At 45.2% G+C, this 20,379-nt stretch overlaps 1 protein-coding gene across 3 annotated transcripts in view; it reads right to left on the bottom strand.

Moving 5' to 3' along the window:
• Positions 1 to 17,225: 17,225 nt before the first annotated feature.
• Positions 17,226 to 20,379, bottom strand: part of LOC102451283 (solute carrier family 22 member 15-like) — a 79,384-nt gene continuing 76,230 nt past the window's right edge. The window contains exon 11 of one of the 3 annotated variants that reach the window (XM_075934906.2): positions 17,226 to 20,367. In XM_075934906.2, coding sequence (XP_075791021.2) covers positions 20,341 to 20,367 — 27 coding nt within the window. In that variant the 3' untranslated portion in view covers positions 17,226 to 20,340. The remainder of the gene's footprint in view (positions 20,368 to 20,379) is intronic. The other 2 variants (XM_075934905.2, XM_075934904.2) reach the window with 2 other exon arrangements.

The raw sequence follows: 20,379 nt of genomic DNA, 5'->3' as shown, positions 1-20,379 counted from the left end.
CACTAGCGTATTGAAAAAGTCAAACATGACCAGCATTGAAGCTATCGTCATCTACCAACAATTTCACTGGATTGGTCACACGGTCCAGATGCTTGATCAGTGCCTTCCATAAACAGATTCTGTGTTCCAAGCCGAAGGAAGAATGGAGGAGCATTGAGGGCCAGAGGAAGCGATTTAAGGACATGTTGAAGGCAAACATGAAAAAGTGTGGCATTGGTGTTGACACTTGGGAAAACCTTGCCCAGGACCGTCCCCAGTGGTCCTGAGGGGGTGGAGCGATTTGGGAGGTCCTGCCTCATTGCAGATAAGGATAGGTGGAAAAGGAGAAAAGAGTAGCAAAAACTACCCTGCGTCCCTCAAAAACCACCAGCACCTACCCCTTCTGCAATACGAGCTCTAGAATCAGGCTGGTCAGCCATCTACGAATCCAGAAATAGGACAGTGGCAGGAAAACATCTTACTTATTATCGAGTGACTGCTGAGAGAGAGTGAATGAGAGTGAGAGAGAAACCAGGACTACTCAACACATGGCCTGTGGGCCGAATGCGGCCGGTTTGTTTGCAGCCCACGGTGCCATTTGGATTTAAGCGGGGCTCAACACATGGACCACAGGTGGGAGCCAAAACAAAAAAGGAGCCAATATAATGGTCTTCTGTTGATATGTGTTTTAGTAGTTAAATTCCTGGACTGTCATTGCTCATTAAAAGTGCTGTCATATGGGTAGAAATAGGGTAAGTGTTGCATTTTATTAATATCAGCAGAACTGACTTAATGGGGCCTGTGTGTTGTGTAGTCTTGCCTTAATCTTTGCACTGATGTCTGTCAGTGTGAAATAAACTATTAGCATATATTTGCACGTATATTTGCATGTATATGCAACCACACTTTAGCAGCGGCCCTCAACATGTGCTGTGAGTATCATTGTGGCCCCCGTGGCTTCCAAAGTTGAGTAGCCCTCATATCAACTGTGCCTTTTTTTCCACTCCTTGCTTGCAATGACATTATACTGTCATGACTTCCCACTCACCACCTAATGCTTGCGCAAAACAGTTCTACAAGCTCAAAGCCTTTTTTTGAATTACAGCTCACAAGTGCTCGTTTTTGTGCCATGTCTTCAATCCAAATGCTTCATTCTTTTCCATTTTTTTCAATTATGGGATCACAACTCACACGTGACACCTTCACACCAGCTGGCGCACTAGTAGCAACATTCTCTCTTATATTTTCCTCCTTTTTTAATATAATGCACAGTGGACTCATTTAATGCTGAACATTCGAGCTACTGAGGCAACACCACTACCACTTGCAAGCTTATTCAACTTTCTGGCTTAAAGTCGTTATCATTTTTCTTTTCTTTACCTCTTGACCACTGTCTGTCTCACTTTCTTTTTTTTTTTTTTTGGTGCCATAATTAAGATTAGGTATAACTTTAGTGATAATTTTTTTTTACTAGAACACACTGAGAAAACACGAGCATGCTGGTGCCATGCAGTGCACCATGAATAGGTGAAATGACGAACAATGAAAACATAGAGGGTGAGGTCTTGCTGAAATAGGCTAAAATGATGAGAAAGTAGAAGTGGCTGTAAAGTGGCTATTTTGACCCTCTTCTCTCCTTCACAAGGGCAGTTGGTCTCCTGGCACCAACAAATACATAATACAAACCATGGACTTCATTCCAAAGCTGCTACTTCTCCTTCCAAAGTCACTAAAAACTTCTCTGGTTCTCATAATTCTCCATTGCAAACCCCAGATTCTCACAGAGCCTCTCCAGTTGCAAGGCTACAAGATTAGTCCCCCAACTTAAGAAACTGCAAACTTTTTCTTGAAATACATTGGGATTAGGCTTCAGTTCTGTTTAATAACTTCCAAAGGATTTCCAGCTCACAAAAATCAGATTTCATTCACTAATTACAGTTAATTAGCTTCACTTCATTTTCTGACTTGCATGAGGAAATTCATCCAGTTTTACATTTTCTGAAATAATTATTTTTTCAATATTCCGCACTACAATTTTTGACATGTTGATTAATGGCCTAGAAAAAACAGTGACGTACTCGGCCTATTATTACCTGCATATCATATTATTGTAAAAGTGCTAATGTAGTCTTTTACTAAGCAATTTCTCATATTATAAAAACTTTGTGGCTTGCGCGCGCTATACTTCCTGTGCAAATTTAAATTATTCTACTTAGTTGTATGTTTGTAAACCTAATAGTTTAATCATGTTTAATTATACTCATTGTAATTGAAACATATGATAGCTGAATGCTGTCTTGTTAAACTAATGAAGAACACCTGGAATGTGTAATTAGTTCCACCAACAACAAATTAACTAAAAACTGCTATTAATAATTATTCCCCTTCCTTCCTTGCTGATCACTAGGCTGAAGATCATAACAAAAAGCCAATGTAGTTTATTTTAAAAAGAATGTGGCTACATAAGCCCATCTATTACCAACTTTACTCTTCATAAACTTTCTAAAATACCTTGACAAAGATGTCTATGTATTGTGCATAGGAATTATTTTTCCCTGTTGAAAAAAAGAGCAGACAAAAGTATAATTGTACTTCCAACGTTATTTTTAAAACTCTAGAGACTGGGTGAGGTTTAAGTTGGGAGGTGGGTAGAAATCAAATCATGTGGATACCAATCTGAGGATACATTTTCATGTTCTCTCTCAGCCCAAGGGATTTTTTTCATGGCATTTTCAACTACTAGTCTTGGGCTTTGGCGACTATTTTGATAATTTGAACAAGCAAGGTTCCTTCTGTAAAAATTGTCTATCAAAACCAAAATTAACAAAACAGTCATCTGTGAGGTTAAGATTCTCTCATGGTTATTTTTAGTAAAAGTCATGGAAAGGCTGTGTGCAACAAATAACAATTCGTGTGAGCTGACTTCTCTGTAACTTTTACTAAAAAAGAATGGTGGAGAGAAAGCAGAGGAGGGAGGAAGAATAAGAGCTGGAGCGCCATGGGTTTCACAGTCTCAGCTCCAGCTTCTGCCACAGCCATAGAAGGAAAGGGTACAAAGCCCCAACTCTGGCCAAAGCTGAATCAATGGGGCATAATGGGGCACACAGGTTTGGTTACAGCTCAAGCTATGGTGAGCACAGTCCTCACTCTGTCCCCACCACTGACAGCTGAAGTCACAGAGGTCCAGTAAGGTCATGGAATCTGTCACTAAATTGTATCTTTTGTCATATGTGAGGGAAAGGAAAACATTCTCTGCACCTAGATGGAAAGCGCCTTCTGCCAAAAAATAGAATAAACTAGGAAAAATAAACTAGGAGTTAGCACACACAAGATGTGATAAATGTTTGATACTGCAAGCACAGCATGCTGAAAAATCAAAGAGGACAGTCCAGAGTGGGAAGGAAAATTGGAAGCATGCTACCTCCAGAAGAAAGAGAACTTTGATACCCCTTCCTACTTCTCCATGTGGGCAACAATGATACTGCCAAGAATGACCTTCAGCAGGTCACTGCAGACTACATGGCTCTGGGAAGGAAGATAAAGGAACTTGAGGCACAAACGATGTTCTTATCCATCCTCTCTGTTGAAGGAAAAGGCCCAGGTAGGGACCATCGAATTGTGGAGGTGAATGCATTGTTGTGCAGATAGTGTTGGAGAAAGGGCTTTGGATTCTTCAACCATGGGACGCTGTTCCAGAGTTGCTAAGAAGAGATGGGATCCACCTAACAAAGAGAGAGAAGAGCATCTTCGCAGGCAGGCTTGCTAGCCTTGTGAGAAGGTTTTAATCTAGATTCTCTGGCAGATGGTGACCTAAGCCCTGAGTTAAGCAAGGAAGTGGGATAGTGGGAGAAGACACAAGGAGGAGGGTATAATAGATGAGGCCTCCTGATTCATGCTGAGAAAGTAAGGAAATTGGCTAGTTATCGTGTCTGTACATGAATGAAAGAAGCATTCAAATCCCAGCCTCACAAAGCCCTGGTTGAGGTGATTTAGTAGGGATTGGTCTTTCTTTGGGCAGGGTATTGAACTTGATCACCTCCTGAGTTCTCTTCCAGCTCTAGAATTCTAAACCTGGGAAACAAACAGAAATAATTGGAAGTCCTGGCACACTCATGGAACTATGATGTGACTGGAATAAGAGACTTGCTGGGGCAACTCATATGACTGAAGCACTTTCACAAATGGGGATAAACTGATCAGGAAGGACAGGCAGGGGAGAAAGGGTGGAAGAGTTGCACTGTAAGGGTATGTCTACACTACAGCACTAAATCGAACTAACTTAATTCGAATTAGTTAATTCGAACTAAGCTAATTCAAACTAGTGCATCTAGACCTAAAAACTAGTTCAAATTAGCATTTTGCTAATTTGAACTAGCATGTCCACATTGAGTGGACCCTGAACCGAGGTTAAGGATGGCCGGAAGCAGTGCAGGCAGGGCATCAGAGTAGGACTTAGAGCGTGGAGCTGCTGTCTCAGGCTAGCCGAGGGCTGTGCTTAAAGGGACCCGACCCCCACCCCGGACAGACAGTTCTCAGGGGTTCCCCGCTCGCTTGTCTACCTCGATGAGGGACAGCAAAGCAGTCCTGGCTTGGATTGCCCTGAATGCCCACACTCGGTACATCACAGCACTCGGCCATCAGCCTGGCTGCACTTGCCGCAGGCTGCCATCCGGGGGAGGGTCAATCGGGGGGCTGCAGGAGAGCTTCCACCCCGAGGAGTCCGCAGAGCCACCCCAGTCCTCCCCATTGGGGGCTCGTACCCCATTCCTCCCTCGCCTCCTTCCACTTACCCCTCCCTAGCCCTCTTTCCTGATGTACAAAATAAAGAACACGTGTGTTCAAAAATAGAAACTCTCTTTATTTAACAATACTTGGGGTAGGGGGTGGGGTTAAGCTTTAGGGAGACTAGGAAAAGGAGGTGGAAGAGGGGAAGAGAGAGGGTGGGAGAGGGGAGGGCAACTAAAATGATCAGGGGTTTGGAACAGGTCCCATATGAAGAGAGGCTAAAGAGACTGGGACTTCTCAGCTTAGAAAAGAGGAGACGGAGGGGGGACAGGATAGAGGTCTCTAAAAGCAGGAGTTGGGTGGAGAGGGTGCATACAAAGGAAAGGAATGGGGAGCAGGCTTCAAACTAGTAACAGAAAGTTGTTCTTCACAAAGCACAGAGTCAACCTGTGGAACTCCTTGCTGCAGGAGGCTGTGAAGGCTAGAACTAGAACAGAGTTTAAAGAGAAGTTAGATAAAGTCATGGAGGTTGGGTCCATAGAGTGCTATTAGCCAGGGGGTAGAAATGGTGTCCCTGGCCTCTGTTTATGGAAGGCTGGAGATGGATGGCATGAGACAAATGGCTTGGTCATTGTTTCGGTCCATCCCTTCCAGGGTCCCTAGAGTTGGCCGCTGTCGGCAGACAGGCTACTGGGCTAGATGGACCTTTGGTCTGACCCAGTACGGCCATTTTAAGCTCAGGGCTCAGGGTCGGGGTCTCACTGGACCACTCTGATTTTCATGCAATCCTGCTCCTGGGTGGCCAGGCTGGCAGCTATCCTGCCCTAGACGGCCACTTTCCTGTGCCTAGTGTGGAGGTCGTGGATGAGGGCAGGCTCCCGGGAGCTGCCAGCCTGGTCCCGGGAAGAGGCAGAGGTCTGGGTGGCTGGTTCGTGCCGTACCAGGTGCAGGGTCTGCTGGCTGGGTGCTGGCAGGCTTGCACCTGGCACGGGCACCGTAGCCAGACCGTGACCCTTTAAGGGCTCCGGCGCCGGGAGGGGAGGCAGAAGAGTTTCCCAGGTGGTGCCCAGAGTGGCCACCAGGGAAAGCTGGGGAGGGCTAGCCTCCCACTAGTTCGAATTAAGTGGCTACACAGCCCTTAATTCGAACTACTTAATTCAAACTAGGCGTTAGTCCTCGTAGAATGAGGTTTACCTAGTTCGAATTAAGCGCTCCGCTAGTTCGAATTAAGTTCAAACTAGCGGTTTGCCTGTGTAGCGCCTATCGAAGTTAATTCAAACTAGCGTCTGTTCGTTCGAATTAACTTTGTAGTGTAGACATACCCTAACAGAGCAGTATCATTGTTCAGAACTCCAGCATGAAACTGAAAAAAAGTCTTTTGAAAATGTTTGGCTTAAGATGAGTGGTGAGAGCAACAAGGGTGACGTTATGGTGGACATCTGATATAGACCATCAGACCAGTAACTTCAGGTAGATGAGGCTTTCTTTAGACAGCTAACAGAAGTTTCCAGACACTTATTTTCATGGGCAACTTGAATCACCCTGACATCTCCTGGGACAGCAATATACAGACAATCCAGGAACTTTCTAGAGTATTGAGAACAATTTTCTGGTGTAAGTGCTGAAGGAACCAACAAAGGATCATACACCTGTTGACCTGCTGCTCACAAACAGGGAAGAATTGATAGGGAAGATAGAAGTAGGTGGCAGTCTGGGCAGCAGTGCCCATGAGATGATAGAGCCTGATAAAAGAAAGAAAGGAGAGCAGCAGAATATGGATTTTTTTACTTCGGGAAAGCAAACTCTAACTCCCTCAGGAAACTGATGAGCAAGATCCCCTGGTAGATTAATCTGAGGAGGAAATGAGTCCAGGACAATTTGTTCTATTTTAAAGAAGGAGCACGGGGAGGGGGGATCCCAATGTGCAGATAGAGTAGCAAATATGGCAGAATATCGGCTCAATTTAACAAAGAAATCTTTGATTATCTTTAACACAAAAAGGAAGCTTACAAGAAGTGGAAACTTGGACAGATGACTATGAAGGAATATAATAACATTGCTAAAGCATGCAGGGGTCTAATCAGTAAAGCAAACATGCATTTAGAGTAGCAGCTAGCAAGGGATGTGAAGAACAGGAAGGGTTTCTATAGGTATGTTAGCAACAAGAAGGTGGTCAGGGAAAGCATGGGACCCTTACTAAATGGGGAAATCAACCTAGTGACAGATGATGTGGAAAAAGCTGAAATACTCAAGACTTGACAAAGCTCTGGATGGAATGATTTAGTTAGAGTTGGTCCTGCTTTGGGCAGGAGATTAGATTAGATGACCTTCTGAGGTCTCTTCCAGTACTAATTTTCTATGATTTTATATACCCATGAGTAGGAATATGCACATGACACTTGAAGAATGCTTGAATTTCTAAATATAAAGTACTCTAAGACTATATCTAAACTGCAATTAAACACCCATTGTTTGCCAATGTCAACTGACTCAGGCTAGTGAAGTTCAGGCTATGGGGCTGTAAAACTGCTATGTCAATCAAGCTCAGTTTGGAGCCCACCTCTATCACGGTCTTGGAGTTTGTGTTATACTCTAAGCACCTATAGTGCAATTTTACAGTCCATACCCCGAACCTCACGAGACCAAGTCAGTTGATGAAAACTTGGTGAAAACCCTGAGGGCCATTGACAGGCCAAAAGGTAGGACAGCAAATTGGTAGTGGTTCATGCCCACCTTGAATCACAGAATGCACTTGTGACCCTCAAAGACTGCAATGTGGAAGTACACGTCCTTGAAGTCAAAGGTGGCATACTAGTCCATAGGACCCATGTCAGGGATGATGGAGGCTAGGGAGACAACACGGAACTTGAGGTGGACCAGCTATTTGTTTAGACCATGCAAGTCCAGTGTGGGCCGTAGCCCCCCTTTGGCCCTAGGAATCAAAAAGTATAAAAAGAAATAAAAGCCCTTTTTCAAAACTTGAGGGTACCCACTCCACCACTCCAACCTGGAGCAACTGAGTTAACTCCTGTTTGAGGAGGTGCTCATGAGAAGGGTCCTTGAAGAGGAAAACGGAAGATGGGTGGAAAGACAGTTAGAGGAAATCTGGAGGGTGAAGCCAGGTCGATCGTGGATAGGACCCAGCAGTCTAAGGTAATGCCCTTCCAGGAAGGGAGGAAAGGGAAGAGTCTTAAAAAAAACAAAAGAGGACGATCCAATGAGTCCAGTATGTCATCCTTGGGCACATCCTCAAAAAGTGTGCTTGGCTTGGGGCTAAGCTGGCTAGTAGATGGCTGGCTGGATTAAGAATGATGGCCCTGTTTTTCCTGAACTGCTTTGGGCAGTAGTGGGCTTTATCCTGTGGAGGACAGAGCCCCTTTGACTGAGAGGAGTGAGACTTGAACTTCTTGCTCAAGCACTTCTTGAGAGGTGCCAAGACTGCAATCTAGAGCATGAGATAGAGCACAACCAGTGTCCATAGCCAGTCAACAACCAGGAAGAGGGGTGCCCTTGAAGGAGGCTGTGCTGCTTGTACAGGCTGGTATCCTAACCATGCCGAGGACTTATGGATCCTTGGTGCTAACATGCTCATTTTTCACATGGAGCACATGCCTCCAAGGGTTTGTACTCCCACATCAGGGAGCTGTACTGTGAGTGCCTGTGTCTTAGAACCCAGCCCAATACTCTAAGGGGGGCTAGCAGAGCTGGCCTTTTCCGGATTGCCTCCTGGTGATCACAGGCCAGCGAGCAATGCCTGGGTCCTTCCCTATGTAGAGAATGGTGCTGACATGGAGAGGAGCCCACCATGCTGAGCACAGGTTTACTTCTGGAACACAAAGTCCCAGAGGGTTGGGATACCAGTACCAACAGAGACAGTATCTCCTATGTGGCTGCAGGGCCTCTGGCATAGAGGGCACCTGAATGTGACCTAAGAATTCTATCATGTTTGGGGAGAAAGGAGCGGAGTAGTCTGGAGTGCCTGAGTTTGGCCCCATAAGCTCTATGGAGACTTGGAGCCGCCCAATACAAGTCTATGCTCATCCACTGCCCTATCCCTTTTTTCTGAGATGGGGCAAGTAGCCCCTTGCTGCCTTCCTTGGCTTCTTCATCAGGGCCAGAGAGAGGGAGTGGTGCTGGCTAGTGGACGTTGCTGCCAGATCATTACCAACTGAGCCTTGCACTGAAGATCAATGTGTTACTGCCGGGGTTGGGTCCAGTTTCATGAAGAGGGCACGAAGTCAAATGTCCTGATCCTTCTTAGTCCTAAGCTTAGAGGACTTGCAAATCTTGTCCGTCACTGATGTGTGCTTTACCTAGACAACACAGGCAACTCCTATGTGGGTTGTTGACTTGCATACACAGTTTGCAAGAATAACAGGGTTTAAACTACAAGTACCAGAACATGCCTCAATCTAGGTTAAAGTCCTAAAGGGGACCAGCTACTCTAAATATTACTATGGGTAAACTAACTCTGAAGAAAGAGTAAGTGGGGAGCAGACAACAGCTCTTCCGATACACCATCACTGGCAGCAAGAAGTAACTGAGGGTTGGGAGAATGCACAGCACCCTTGTACTGTACCAGAAAGGTGTGACTCCAGGGGTCGCTAAAGGCACTTCCTATTGGTACCACTAAGAAAAAATCTTCTGGTACTGATATATGTGGCGAGCATGTACACTAATTGTGAAATGGACTTGAGCAAACACTCAAAGAAGAATGATGTTTTTCTGATGTGTCAAAATACCCAGGGGAAGTTAGTGAAACTATTGATTACATTTAGGAGATTTAGGTTCCCAAAGCAATAATTGTGCTAGTCCTGTAGAAAATAATAAAACCGCAGGTAATCTCTTTATTGGAATATTTATACTAAAAAAGGCAAGTATTAAAATTAATTGCCTTTTCATCTAGCCATGGAAAAAAATACAGCAAGGTGGTGAAGCATAGACCGTATACACCTTCCCCTGTCCTATTTATTTTGAGTTTTCATATCCCCTACTTATAACTCCGGTCATCTGAAGAAGTGGGCTGTGCCCACGAAATCTCATACCACCATCTACATGGTTTTTTAGTCTATAAAGTGCTACCAGACCATTTGTTGTTTTTTTCTGTAAGGGTACGTCTACACTACAGCGCTAGTTCGAACTAACTTAGTTCGAATTAGTTAATTCGAACTAAGCTAGTTCGAACTAACGCATCTAGAACTAAAAACTAGTTCGAACTAGCGTTTTGCTAGTTCGAACTAGTAAGTCCACATTGAGTGGACTCTGAACAGGGCTTAATGATGGCCGGAAGCAGTGCCGGCAGGGCATAAAAGGAGGACTTAGAGCATGGAGATACTGTCTCAGGCTAGCCGAGGGCTGCGCTTAAAGGGTCCCGACCCCCACCCCGGACACACAGTTCTAAGGGGTGCCCCGCTTGCAAAGAAGTTCTGGCTTGGAGTGCCCTGAGTGCCCACACTGGGCACATCACACCACTCGGCCATCAGCCCGGCTGCACTTGCCGCAGGCTGCCATCTGCGGAGAGGGAGTAATTGGGGGGCTGCAGGAGAGCTTCCACCCCCAGAAGCCCGCAGAGCCAGCCCAGTCCTCCCCATCGGGGGCTCGTACCCCATTCCTCCCTCACCTCCTTCCACTTGCCCTTCCCTAGCCCCCCTTCTTATTGATGTACAAAATAAAGATAACGTTTCTTCCAACATTGACTCTGTCTTTATTGAACAAAACTGGGGGAGACTGGGAAAAGGAGGTGGGAGAGGGGAAGAGAAAGGCTGGGAGAGGGGAGGGCAACTAACATGATCAGGGGTTGGGAACAGGTCCCAGATGAAGAGAGGCTACAGAGACTGGGACTGTTCAGCTTAGAAAAGAGGAGACGGAGGGGGGACAGGATAGAGGTCTCTAAAAGCAGGGGTTGGGTGGAGAGGGTGCATTCAGAAAAGTTCTTCCTGAGTTCCCATAAAGAAGGACTAGAGGACACCAAAGGAAAGGAATGGGTAGCAGGCTTGAAACTAGTAAGAGAAAGTTGTTGTTGTTGACAAAGCAAATAGTTAACCTGTGGAACTCCTTGCTGCAGGAGGCTGTGAAGGCTGGAACTAGAACAGAGTTGAAAGGGAAGTGAGATCAAGTGATGGAGGTTGGGTCCATGGAGTCCTATTAGCCAGAGGGTAGGAGTGGTGTCCCTGCCCAAAGTTTGTGGAAGGCTGGAGAGGGATGGCACGAGACAAATGGCTTGGTCATTGTCTTCGGTCCATCCCCTCCAGGGTCCCTAGGGTTGGCCGCTGTCGGCAGACAGGCTACTGGGCTAGATGGACCTTTGGTCTGACCCAGGACGGCCATTGTAAGCTCAGGGCTCAGTGTCGGGGGTCTCAGTGGACCCCCTTGATTTTCATGCACACCTGGTCCTGGGTGGCCAGGCTGGCAGCTCTCCTGCCCTAGACGGCCACTTTCCTGTGCCTAGTGCGGAGATCGTGGACGAGGTCCACGATGTCCGCACTAGCCCAGGAAGGTGCCCGCCTCTTGCGGTCCAGGGCAAGCTCCCGGGAGCCGCCAGCCTGGTCCCGGCAAGAGGGGGTGGGCTGGGGGGCATCGGGTGGGTGGCTCTGTGCCGTGCCAGGTGCAGGGTCTGCTAGCTGGGTGCTGGCAGGCTTGCACCTGGCACGGGCACCGTAGCCAGCCCGTGCCCCTTTAAGGGGTCCGGGGCCGGGAGGGGGGCATAGAGTTTCCCTGGTGTTGGCCAGAGTGGCCACCAGGGAAACCTGGGGAGGGCTAGCCTCCCACTAGTTCGAACTAAAGGGCTACACAGCCCTTAGTTCGAACTAGCTAGTTCGAACTAGGCGTTAGTCCTCGTAAAATGAGGTTTACCTAGTTCGAACTAAGCGCTCCGCTAGTTCGATTCAAATTCGAACTAGCGGAGCGCTAGTGTAGCGCATAGGAAAGTTAGTTCGAACTAACGTCCGTTAGTTCGAACTAACTTTCTAGTGTAGACATACCCTAACAGACTAACTCAGCTATCCCCTAAAGCTCAGTACCCAAGGTGTTAAACAGACCACAGTTAAATCCAAGGATACAAACATCAAATGGAAAGGGATATAAAGAAATAAAAAAGCATGCATGAATGCATCTCTGTTCAGACTTTGGTCCCTATATTTATCTCTGTTCTCAATTTGTGATGGGAAGCAAAAAAAGAAAAATCTATGCCAAAAGAGGCCTTAATTCATAGAAGGGATTATACCTGCAAATTAACAGAAGGGTAGCCGTGTTAGTCTGAATCTTCAAAAGCGGCGAGGAGTCCTGTGGCACCTTATAGACTAACCGAAGTATTGGAGCATAAGCTTTGGTGGGCAAAGACCCACTTCACATGCATCTGACGAAGTGGGTCTTTGCCCACGAAAGCTTATGCTCCAACACTTTGGTTAGACTATAAGGTGCCACATGCATCTGACAAAGTGGGTCTTTGCCCACGAAAGCTTATGCTCCAACACTTCAGTTAGTCTATAAGGTGCCACAGGACTCCTCGTCGCTTTTACCTGGAAATTGCGATTCCCAAGAGACATGCAGTCCAAGGACGACTCAGCATTGCAAAAGCTTTTTTTTTATTTTTGCAAAACATTGGAGACTAGTATATATGCCAGAGGACCATTATGACTTATTTCTGGGAGAATTCTGTGCCACCGCAAAAGCCTAGAATTAATGTTCCCCACAGATTTTTTTCCTCTCTGCAGAAAGCGAAGTTACTCATCCCAGGTGCAGTAACTGTCGTTCTTCAAGATGGTCCCCGTGGGTGTTCCACATTGAAGGTGCCGGGTTTGCCCCGGTGCCGCAGAAACAGAGATCTTTTGCTGTAACAGTACTTGGCCAGACCACGCATGCGTGATGGCATCTCGCAGCGTTTGTGCCACTCTTAGTGCATGCATGGTCTGGCTCCCACCAGTTCCTCGAGTCCTCCTCAGAATCTAGAAGATATAATAAACAAGAAGCAGACTCTGAAGCAGGGAGGAGGGCGGGTAGTGGAGCATGGCATGACATACCACGTAAGTGGTGACGGCTATATGAGCCATAAGGTGGAGGCATGTGATAATCTAGACAGTAAGACTGTGTTGGACAATTCCTATCAGCTCCTGAATGATGCTGAACCTTTGGAGGGGTAAATATGCCCTTGCTGAGATGGCATCGAGATGGGCACCGATGAATTCTAAGTCCTAAGTCGGAAGAAAAGTGGACTTTTGGTCATTGATAAGAAGTCCCAAGCTGTGGAAGGTGTGTCTGACCACATCGATCATTGCAGTCATCTTGGTACGAGATCGACCTTTGATTAGGCAATGGTCTAAATAAGGGAATATGATTACTCCTTAGCGACGCAAATCTGCCATGACGATCACCAGGATTTTTGAAAATACCCTGGGGGGGCAGATGAAAGACCAAATGGCAGGGCTTTGTATTGGTAATGATGTTCGCCTACTGTAAATCTTAGAAATTTTCTGTGGGCTGGGTGGATTACCACGTGGAAATAGGCATCTTGGAGGTCGAGGGCAGCAAACCAATTGTTGTGTTTTAGGGCCAGAATTATAGCAGCAAGAGTTAACATTTTGAACTGTTGTTTTCATAGAAATTTGTTCAGTCACTGCAGGTCTAATATTGGTCACCATCCTCCCGACTTCTTCTGTGTGAGAAAGTAGTGGGAATAGAAGCCTCTGCCCTTGAAGTTGCTGTGGACTGGTTTGATTACCCCCCAGTGACCGTAGATATGCAACTTCATCCTGTAGCAGTGCTTCATGACATGGGTCCCTGAAGAGGGATGGGTGGGGAGGGGGTAGTGGAAAGGGTAGTCAGGAACGGAATGGAGTAGCCTGAGCGAACAATTTCTAGCACCTATCTGTCCGTCGTGATAGAGGCCCATTGTTGGTAAAATTGGCTGAGAAGGTGATGGAAAGTGAGGGTGTGGGGTTTGCTGCTGTCGAACACGGTTGTTTGAGTACCCTCGACGAGACTATCAAACCTGCTGTTTGTTGTTTAAGGAATTTTGCATCTTGTTGCTCAAGTTTTGGTGTCTTTACGGTCTTTGTCGAGGGCGTTCAAAATTTTGTTGCTGGTGTTGATGCTGTTGCTGCCAGTGTTGTCACATGTACAGATAATCGTACCTATGTTGGAAAGGTATGTACCGGCATCTCCTATGCGGAGGTGTGTACATGCCCAACGTTCGGGGGGTCGTGCATGAATCCTTTGAAGAATGGAGCACGGTGTCCGTCTTTTCTGAAAAAAATCTATCTTTATCAAAAGGTAGGTCCTCGACCTTGCTTTGGAGGTCTTTTGGGACCGCTGCTGCTTGCAGGTAGGAAGCCCTGCGTATAACTACTGTACTGCAGTGGCCGTGGACCGTGCTGCTGTGTCTGCGACATCGATCGCCATTTGCAGGGCCATTCTTGCAGAGGTAAACCCCTCCTGCACTACAGATTTTAATATTGGCTGTTTGGAATCAGGCAAATGGTCCATCAGTGGCATAAGTCTGGCGAAAGTGTCAAAGACGTGATTAGAAAGATGTGCTGAGTAATCAACAATTCTCAGCATAAGTGTAGCAGATGTATAGATCTTTCTCCCTAGTATGTCTAACCTTTTAGAGTCTCGATGGTTGGAGATGTATCTATATTGAGGTGTCTTTAGTCTTTGGTGGGCTGCATCGACTACTAGAGAATTAGATGGGGGGGTGAATGAAAAGAAATTCCATGCCCTTTGGGGGCACAAAATATTTGTTTTCTGCCTTCCTGCTAACTGGTGGTGCGGAGACTGGGGTTTGCCAAATTTCTTTGGCAACCTCCAGGATAGCGTCATCCAAGGGTATGGATGTCAGCTGTCCTCTATGCTGAGGATGTAAATTCTTGAGCAGTTTATGCTGTTTATCCTTAAGTTCATACATTTTGATCTTGTGTCACCACCACCCTCTTAAACAGCTCCTGGAATTGGTAGGGATCGTCGGGAAGAGAGTTATCTCCAGGAATTACCGCATCATCTGGTGACAAAGAGTGATTGGTTGGAGATACCTCCATAGGTTGATCATCAATAGTGAGGTGAGTATCGTCTGGCTCAGATGTTAACTTGGGTGGTGACGATGGCTGCCCCGTTGGTGTGGGTGGGGCTGGTGTAGTTGAGTGACTGGAAGAGCAATAGTCGTAGGATGATCTGCCGTTTGACCGTGATCTATAGTAATGGGAGTATTTGCTGTGGGAATCACAAGGTCTGTCATCGTATTGGTAGAGATTGTCCAGCAGTGGTGGTTATGGGGGAGCGTGGTGATCGGGATCAGGTGTAGGAACGTCTGAAAGAGCATGGAGAGGCAGAGGAGTGTCTATAATAATGGTGATGGTCGTCCCTGTAAGAGGCCAAGAAGGGCGACGGCAACCTATCCTGAGGTGAGTAAGACCAGTGCTGGTATTCCCGAAGTGGCCTGGGAGATCTCAGTGGTGGTGGAGATGGGGATGGTGCCCACGAGAAGGCTAAGGATGGTGAGCGGTTTCGGCGCCATGGAGTAGTAGACGCTGATTCAGGGGTGCCGTCCACAGGAGTAATCAGTGCCGATGGTGCTGAAACAGCCAGTGCCGTGCAGTGGCTTAGATGGGAAGCTCCATCGGTGCCAGCGTCGTCAGTGTCCGTGTCCGTGCCGCCAATGTCATTGGTGTCGAAGATGCTCTCGGTGCTGGTATATTTGGCGGTGCCGAGGACGTAGCTGGAGGCAGTGCCAATGATACTCTTGGTGCCACTGATGGCGCTACTTGAGTCATCTTCTTTATTTTTGACATGGTAGAGGTTTTTGGCCACGATTTCTCAAAGCCTGAAATACCTGGCTTATCCCCTGTGCTGATCCTGGGGTGCGGGATATTAGGCAAGGATTTTGTCGGGGACGCTTTCGATTTTTTAGGAAGAGCGGTGGTAGGCGAAGAAGCCCTGCGTTTGTGTGACTAGTGTTCGGCAGCTGCTTCTGAGCATGGCGGCTGGAAGGCTTTATCAAATAGCCGCATGCACAGCCTCATCTCCCTGTTCCGTCTGGCCCTTGCTGTCAATTGAGAGCAATGCAGGCATTTTTGAGGGACGTGGGCTTCCCCGAGGCAGCAGATACAAGATGAGTGCCTGTCAGAAGCTGGCATCGCCTCCTGGCATGAATCACACTTTTTAAACCCTGGTGACAATGGCATGTTTGCGTTCTGGGGTAACGATTAACCAGAAAAAATTTGTTTGCTGTTTTTGTTTGTTTGTTTGTTTTTTTAAGAATGAAGAACGGACTAACTAGTAACTATGGGATAACTATATAAAATGAAGAAGGGCTGTAATAAAAAGAACGGGTACGTGATGAGAGGGGAACCAACTGTGAGGTAAGGAAAAAACTTTTTTTTTTTTTTAAAACTAGGAGACAAGGATCGTGACGAATATAGAATAGATAAACAGGGAATGTTAAAACTGGATAAGAAAAAACGTTGGGGATCTCACGTGAAAGAGTAGAATTGAAGAGAGGCAGTTGCTCCGTCTGCAGCCTGAGGTGGTTGAGAGGAACTGGCGGGAGCCGGACTGCGCACATATTCAGAGTGGCGCGAACACCACAAGACGATACCGCGCATGCACGGTTCAGCCGGGTACTGCTACAGCAAAAAATCTCCATTTCTGCAGCGCCAGGGCAAACCCAGCACCTTCAGTGGAGCACCCACAGGGACTCCTCGAAGAAGAATCGATTCTAATGAAAGGTGAATTGAATCTATGAATGGCGTCATACTGCAATTACACCTTTTACCAACCAGGGGCTAATGTGGGACTAATGTGGCACCAGAGCACTTGCTCATGGGCCAGAGCAGCCAAGCACAGAGAGGGAGGTTGCAGAGGCTGCATTCCTCACAGTGCCCTGACCACAGGACCAGATGAGGAGATATGGGATATAGAAGGAACAAACACAGTGGGGCAGTAGTGGTTGCTGGGGGTAGGTCACACAGAATGAGGTTCAGAAAAGTTAGTGGGGGTACAGACTGTTGTAGGAGAACAGGGGATAGTGAGGTGACCACACTGAGCTGGAGTTGAATGGAAATAGGAGTGCAAGGACATATGGGGATAGGTTCAGTTATGCTTAGCTGGATGAGTGGAGATACAAGATCACATGGGGATGAAGGTAAATATTGAATATTGCCTGATTGAATGGGAGAGGCTATGGGTCAGTGAAGATTTGCATAGGGGAGACTCTTCCCAAACACTCATTCTCCGCCCCTCAAAAAACTGTTACTTCACTAGCCCACCTCAAACTACTTTTCTGATTCATTCTCAGGCACCTTCCCAGCAACTACTTCCCTCTCCTGAAGTTCCTTCACTACCCTAACTCTCCAGAGCATTTGCACTACTTCTGAGGAGTGTCAGAAATAAATTTCTGTAGTATAGTTTGAATGAATTATTACTCAAAGTCCTATTAAGGAATCTGTCAAAAAATATTTCCTGAATCTTTTTTGTTTTCTATATTATTACAGACATACCTGCTGACAGGCATTTTAAAATAAATTACCAAAATTATTGCAACTGGCATAATTAGGTAGTATTTTATTTGCTTATTTTATTTGTCACAAACAACACAGTTTTCAAAATTTTTAATTTTTTTGAACCAGAATTTCCTAAGAATAGCCTTTTGCAAAGTCACATTTACAAAAATCTTAGTAAATGTTAAGGATACATTCCAATTTTTTTTTTTTGAATTGGGAAATACAAGCACCAGCACATTTTATATGCAATTAATTTTTATTACCTGTGTTCTATAAGAATGGGAATAGAAGGAAAGGGAAAATTCATTATTGAGGCTGATACGTTAAACATCTGGCAGAAGGGGGATATGTGAGACATTCACCATACAATGATGTATTTAGGCATATTCTGTCTCAGGGTATTACTTCTGCTTCTAAACAAAATCAAAGCTTTCCATAATAAAAAGTTCTAAATTGACAAACAAGTTCATCTTTACCATTTCCTTGATGATATAATTATTCTCTGAAGATGTGTCCTCCCGTTGATGTGGTTATGAATATTAAAGGAAGGTAAGAGACTACCATAACTCTTTCATCAGCTGAGTTCTAGCCCACAAAAATGTAACAAAGCAACTAAATAAATATATGAAAGTTAGAATTCTGCACACTGTATTACTTTAAACTTTGGCACCGGACTTAAAATAAATGCACATGTATAAACATTTCATGCAATCTAAAATCATCTTTTTCTGCAAACTGTATTTTGTGGTTTTAAATAATTTTATACAATTTAAGGACTCAATCATGGAATTTACAATATACAGATGGACTTTTGTGCACCCGCAGACACTTCTGACTTCATTAGTGTTCCACAGAGTTCCACGACTCAGTTGCAGGCTCAGGCCATGTCTAGACAGAAACTATTTTGAAATTACTAAATTCAACTTAAGAACTCCCAATTTGAACTAGCTTGTCCTCACTATGGAGAAGCATTGAAATTAGTCCATGGCAGGCTCCATTAATGTGGAGACACTACCTAGGACTTAGAGCCCCAGGAAGCACGCAGGGGAGCAGCAGGATACCTCCCAGGGGCCAATAAATTCAAATTAGCAGAACCACTTAGCCACACTAAGATTATTTTGAAATTACTATTTCAGAATTAGAGTTATTCCACATGAAAAGTAGGAGTACAGAGTTTGAATTCTGCGCTCTGTTGTCATACCACTTATAAATTCAAACTGGAGGAAATGGGGGGACGGGTTATTTCAGAATATGGTCCTAGTGTAGACCAGGGTTCATATTTTAAATATGACAATTATATCAAAATGTGGTGGCTTATCCCTAAGCTTTTCCTACCAGATGCATTTATCAAAAGGAAAAAGTCAAATAATAGGAAATAGCCTTATAAGAGCATGACAAATGTACATGTAAAGAGACGCTAATTTTATATTTATTATTTTTATTTAATTACAATATGGTTTTGGCCAAACAACCATAACAACTATGATATATCTATTCCAAAATAAATATTTTAACTGTTAAGTGAAATCTATTGAACTTATTTCTCTATTGCAGATATTTCCAATTCTCATGAAATAATAATTTTGATTATATATTGTATTTGATACATTTTTTTATTACAGGCAGTCCCCGGGTTACGTACAAGATAGGGACTATAGGTTTGTTCTTAAGTTGAATTTGTATGCAAGTCGGAACTGGCTCCAGATTCAGTCGCAGCTGCTGAAACTGACCAGGGGCTGACTACAGGAAGCTGGAGGCAGAATTGCTCTGTCCCTAGCTTCCTGGAATCAGCCACTGATCAGTTTCAACAGCGGCTGAATCTCGAGCTTGGGACAGAACAGCTGGGCTGCCAGGTAGGTCCCTGCAGGACCAACCCGGCAGCACCCCAGCTGCTCTACCCCAGGGTCCACAACAAAAGCCTGGTCTGCTCGGGGTGGGGGGGGTGCATTAGCTGCGCCCCCTTCCCCCTCCCCTCCCCGCAGACCAGGGACACGGGGAGCAAAGCCGCAGCCGCGGTGGGGTGCCGCACCTCTGAGGCTTTGCTCTGGCAAAGCCTCAGAGGCGCGGGACCCTGCCGCCGCTGCAGCTTTGCTCCCCGTGTCCCTGGTCTGCTGGAGACGGTCCCCAGCAGACCAGGGGCACCCGCCAGGGGCACCCGGAGCAGCTTTTATAGCCCCAGAGGTCGAGGTGGCGGTCCCGCTGCCTGCGAGCTCCGGGGCGAGAAAACCTCGTTTGTAAGTGCGGATCCGACATAAGTCGGATCCGCGTAACTCGGGGACTGCCTGTGTTTTCTTCTAGTTCTGCAATTATAGCTAGATTTAGCTAGTGGTTTATTACATCTTTTGAATTAATATTTAGCAATGTTCAATATTAATTTACTCTATCTTTTAAATGTACCTCTAGTCTACCAAGAGCTAATATTAGTCCTTTCAATGTTGAAATTTTTCTTGTTAAATTTCTTTATTGTTAAACTGGATCTTATTTAAAAAACTATCATATCTGGCATCAAACTTAATTTACTTCTCTTTGAAATTTCCTGAGCAGTATGATTATCTCTCATTATTTATATTAATGTTAAAAATCTATAAAAAAATCTTTGGTCTTTTTGTATTGAGAGACAAAGACAAGTAGTTTAAACCACATTAAAAAAGAAAAATTCTGTTGAGTATATTAGCATGCATAGGGTACAATTATTTCAACAATTTATCACATGGCTGAATATACTAACCTGCCCTGCAACCTTCCAATCAGATGGCTCTTGTAAAAAACACTATATTGTTACATACTACCTCATTTTTTATCATTTCAATTCACAACTAGCAATTACAAAACAATAATGGAATACTGCATTTTTTTTAAAAAAAAAACCCTGTATATTCTGTGCCTAAACATTTCTGGTTAATTAAGACATTGAATTAATGCATAGATTTGACATTCTTTTTTCACAAATTTTGGCATTTTTTTCCATCTTCTCAAATGACCTCCACATAAAAATGAACTGTTCAACATATTGGAAGTGGCATTAAACTTTATACCCCTTTACATTTCCATTCTGGGATCTCAGTGGCTCCACACCTTCAATATGAAAGCACTTTACCAAAAGATGCTTGATTTTTCACCAAAAGGATGTGGGGGGTTTTGAGCTTTAAGTGTTTTCTTCTAATTGGTTTACCTGTTAAATAGA

The sequence above is a fragment of the Pelodiscus sinensis genome, chromosome 8 (genome assembly GCF_052426305.1).
Source record: "Pelodiscus sinensis isolate ZL-2025 chromosome 8, ASM5242630v1, whole genome shotgun sequence".
In the NCBI taxonomy this organism is placed as follows: domain Eukaryota; kingdom Metazoa; phylum Chordata; order Testudines; family Trionychidae; genus Pelodiscus; species Pelodiscus sinensis.
This window is presented reverse-complemented; position numbering and strand designations above follow the sequence as displayed.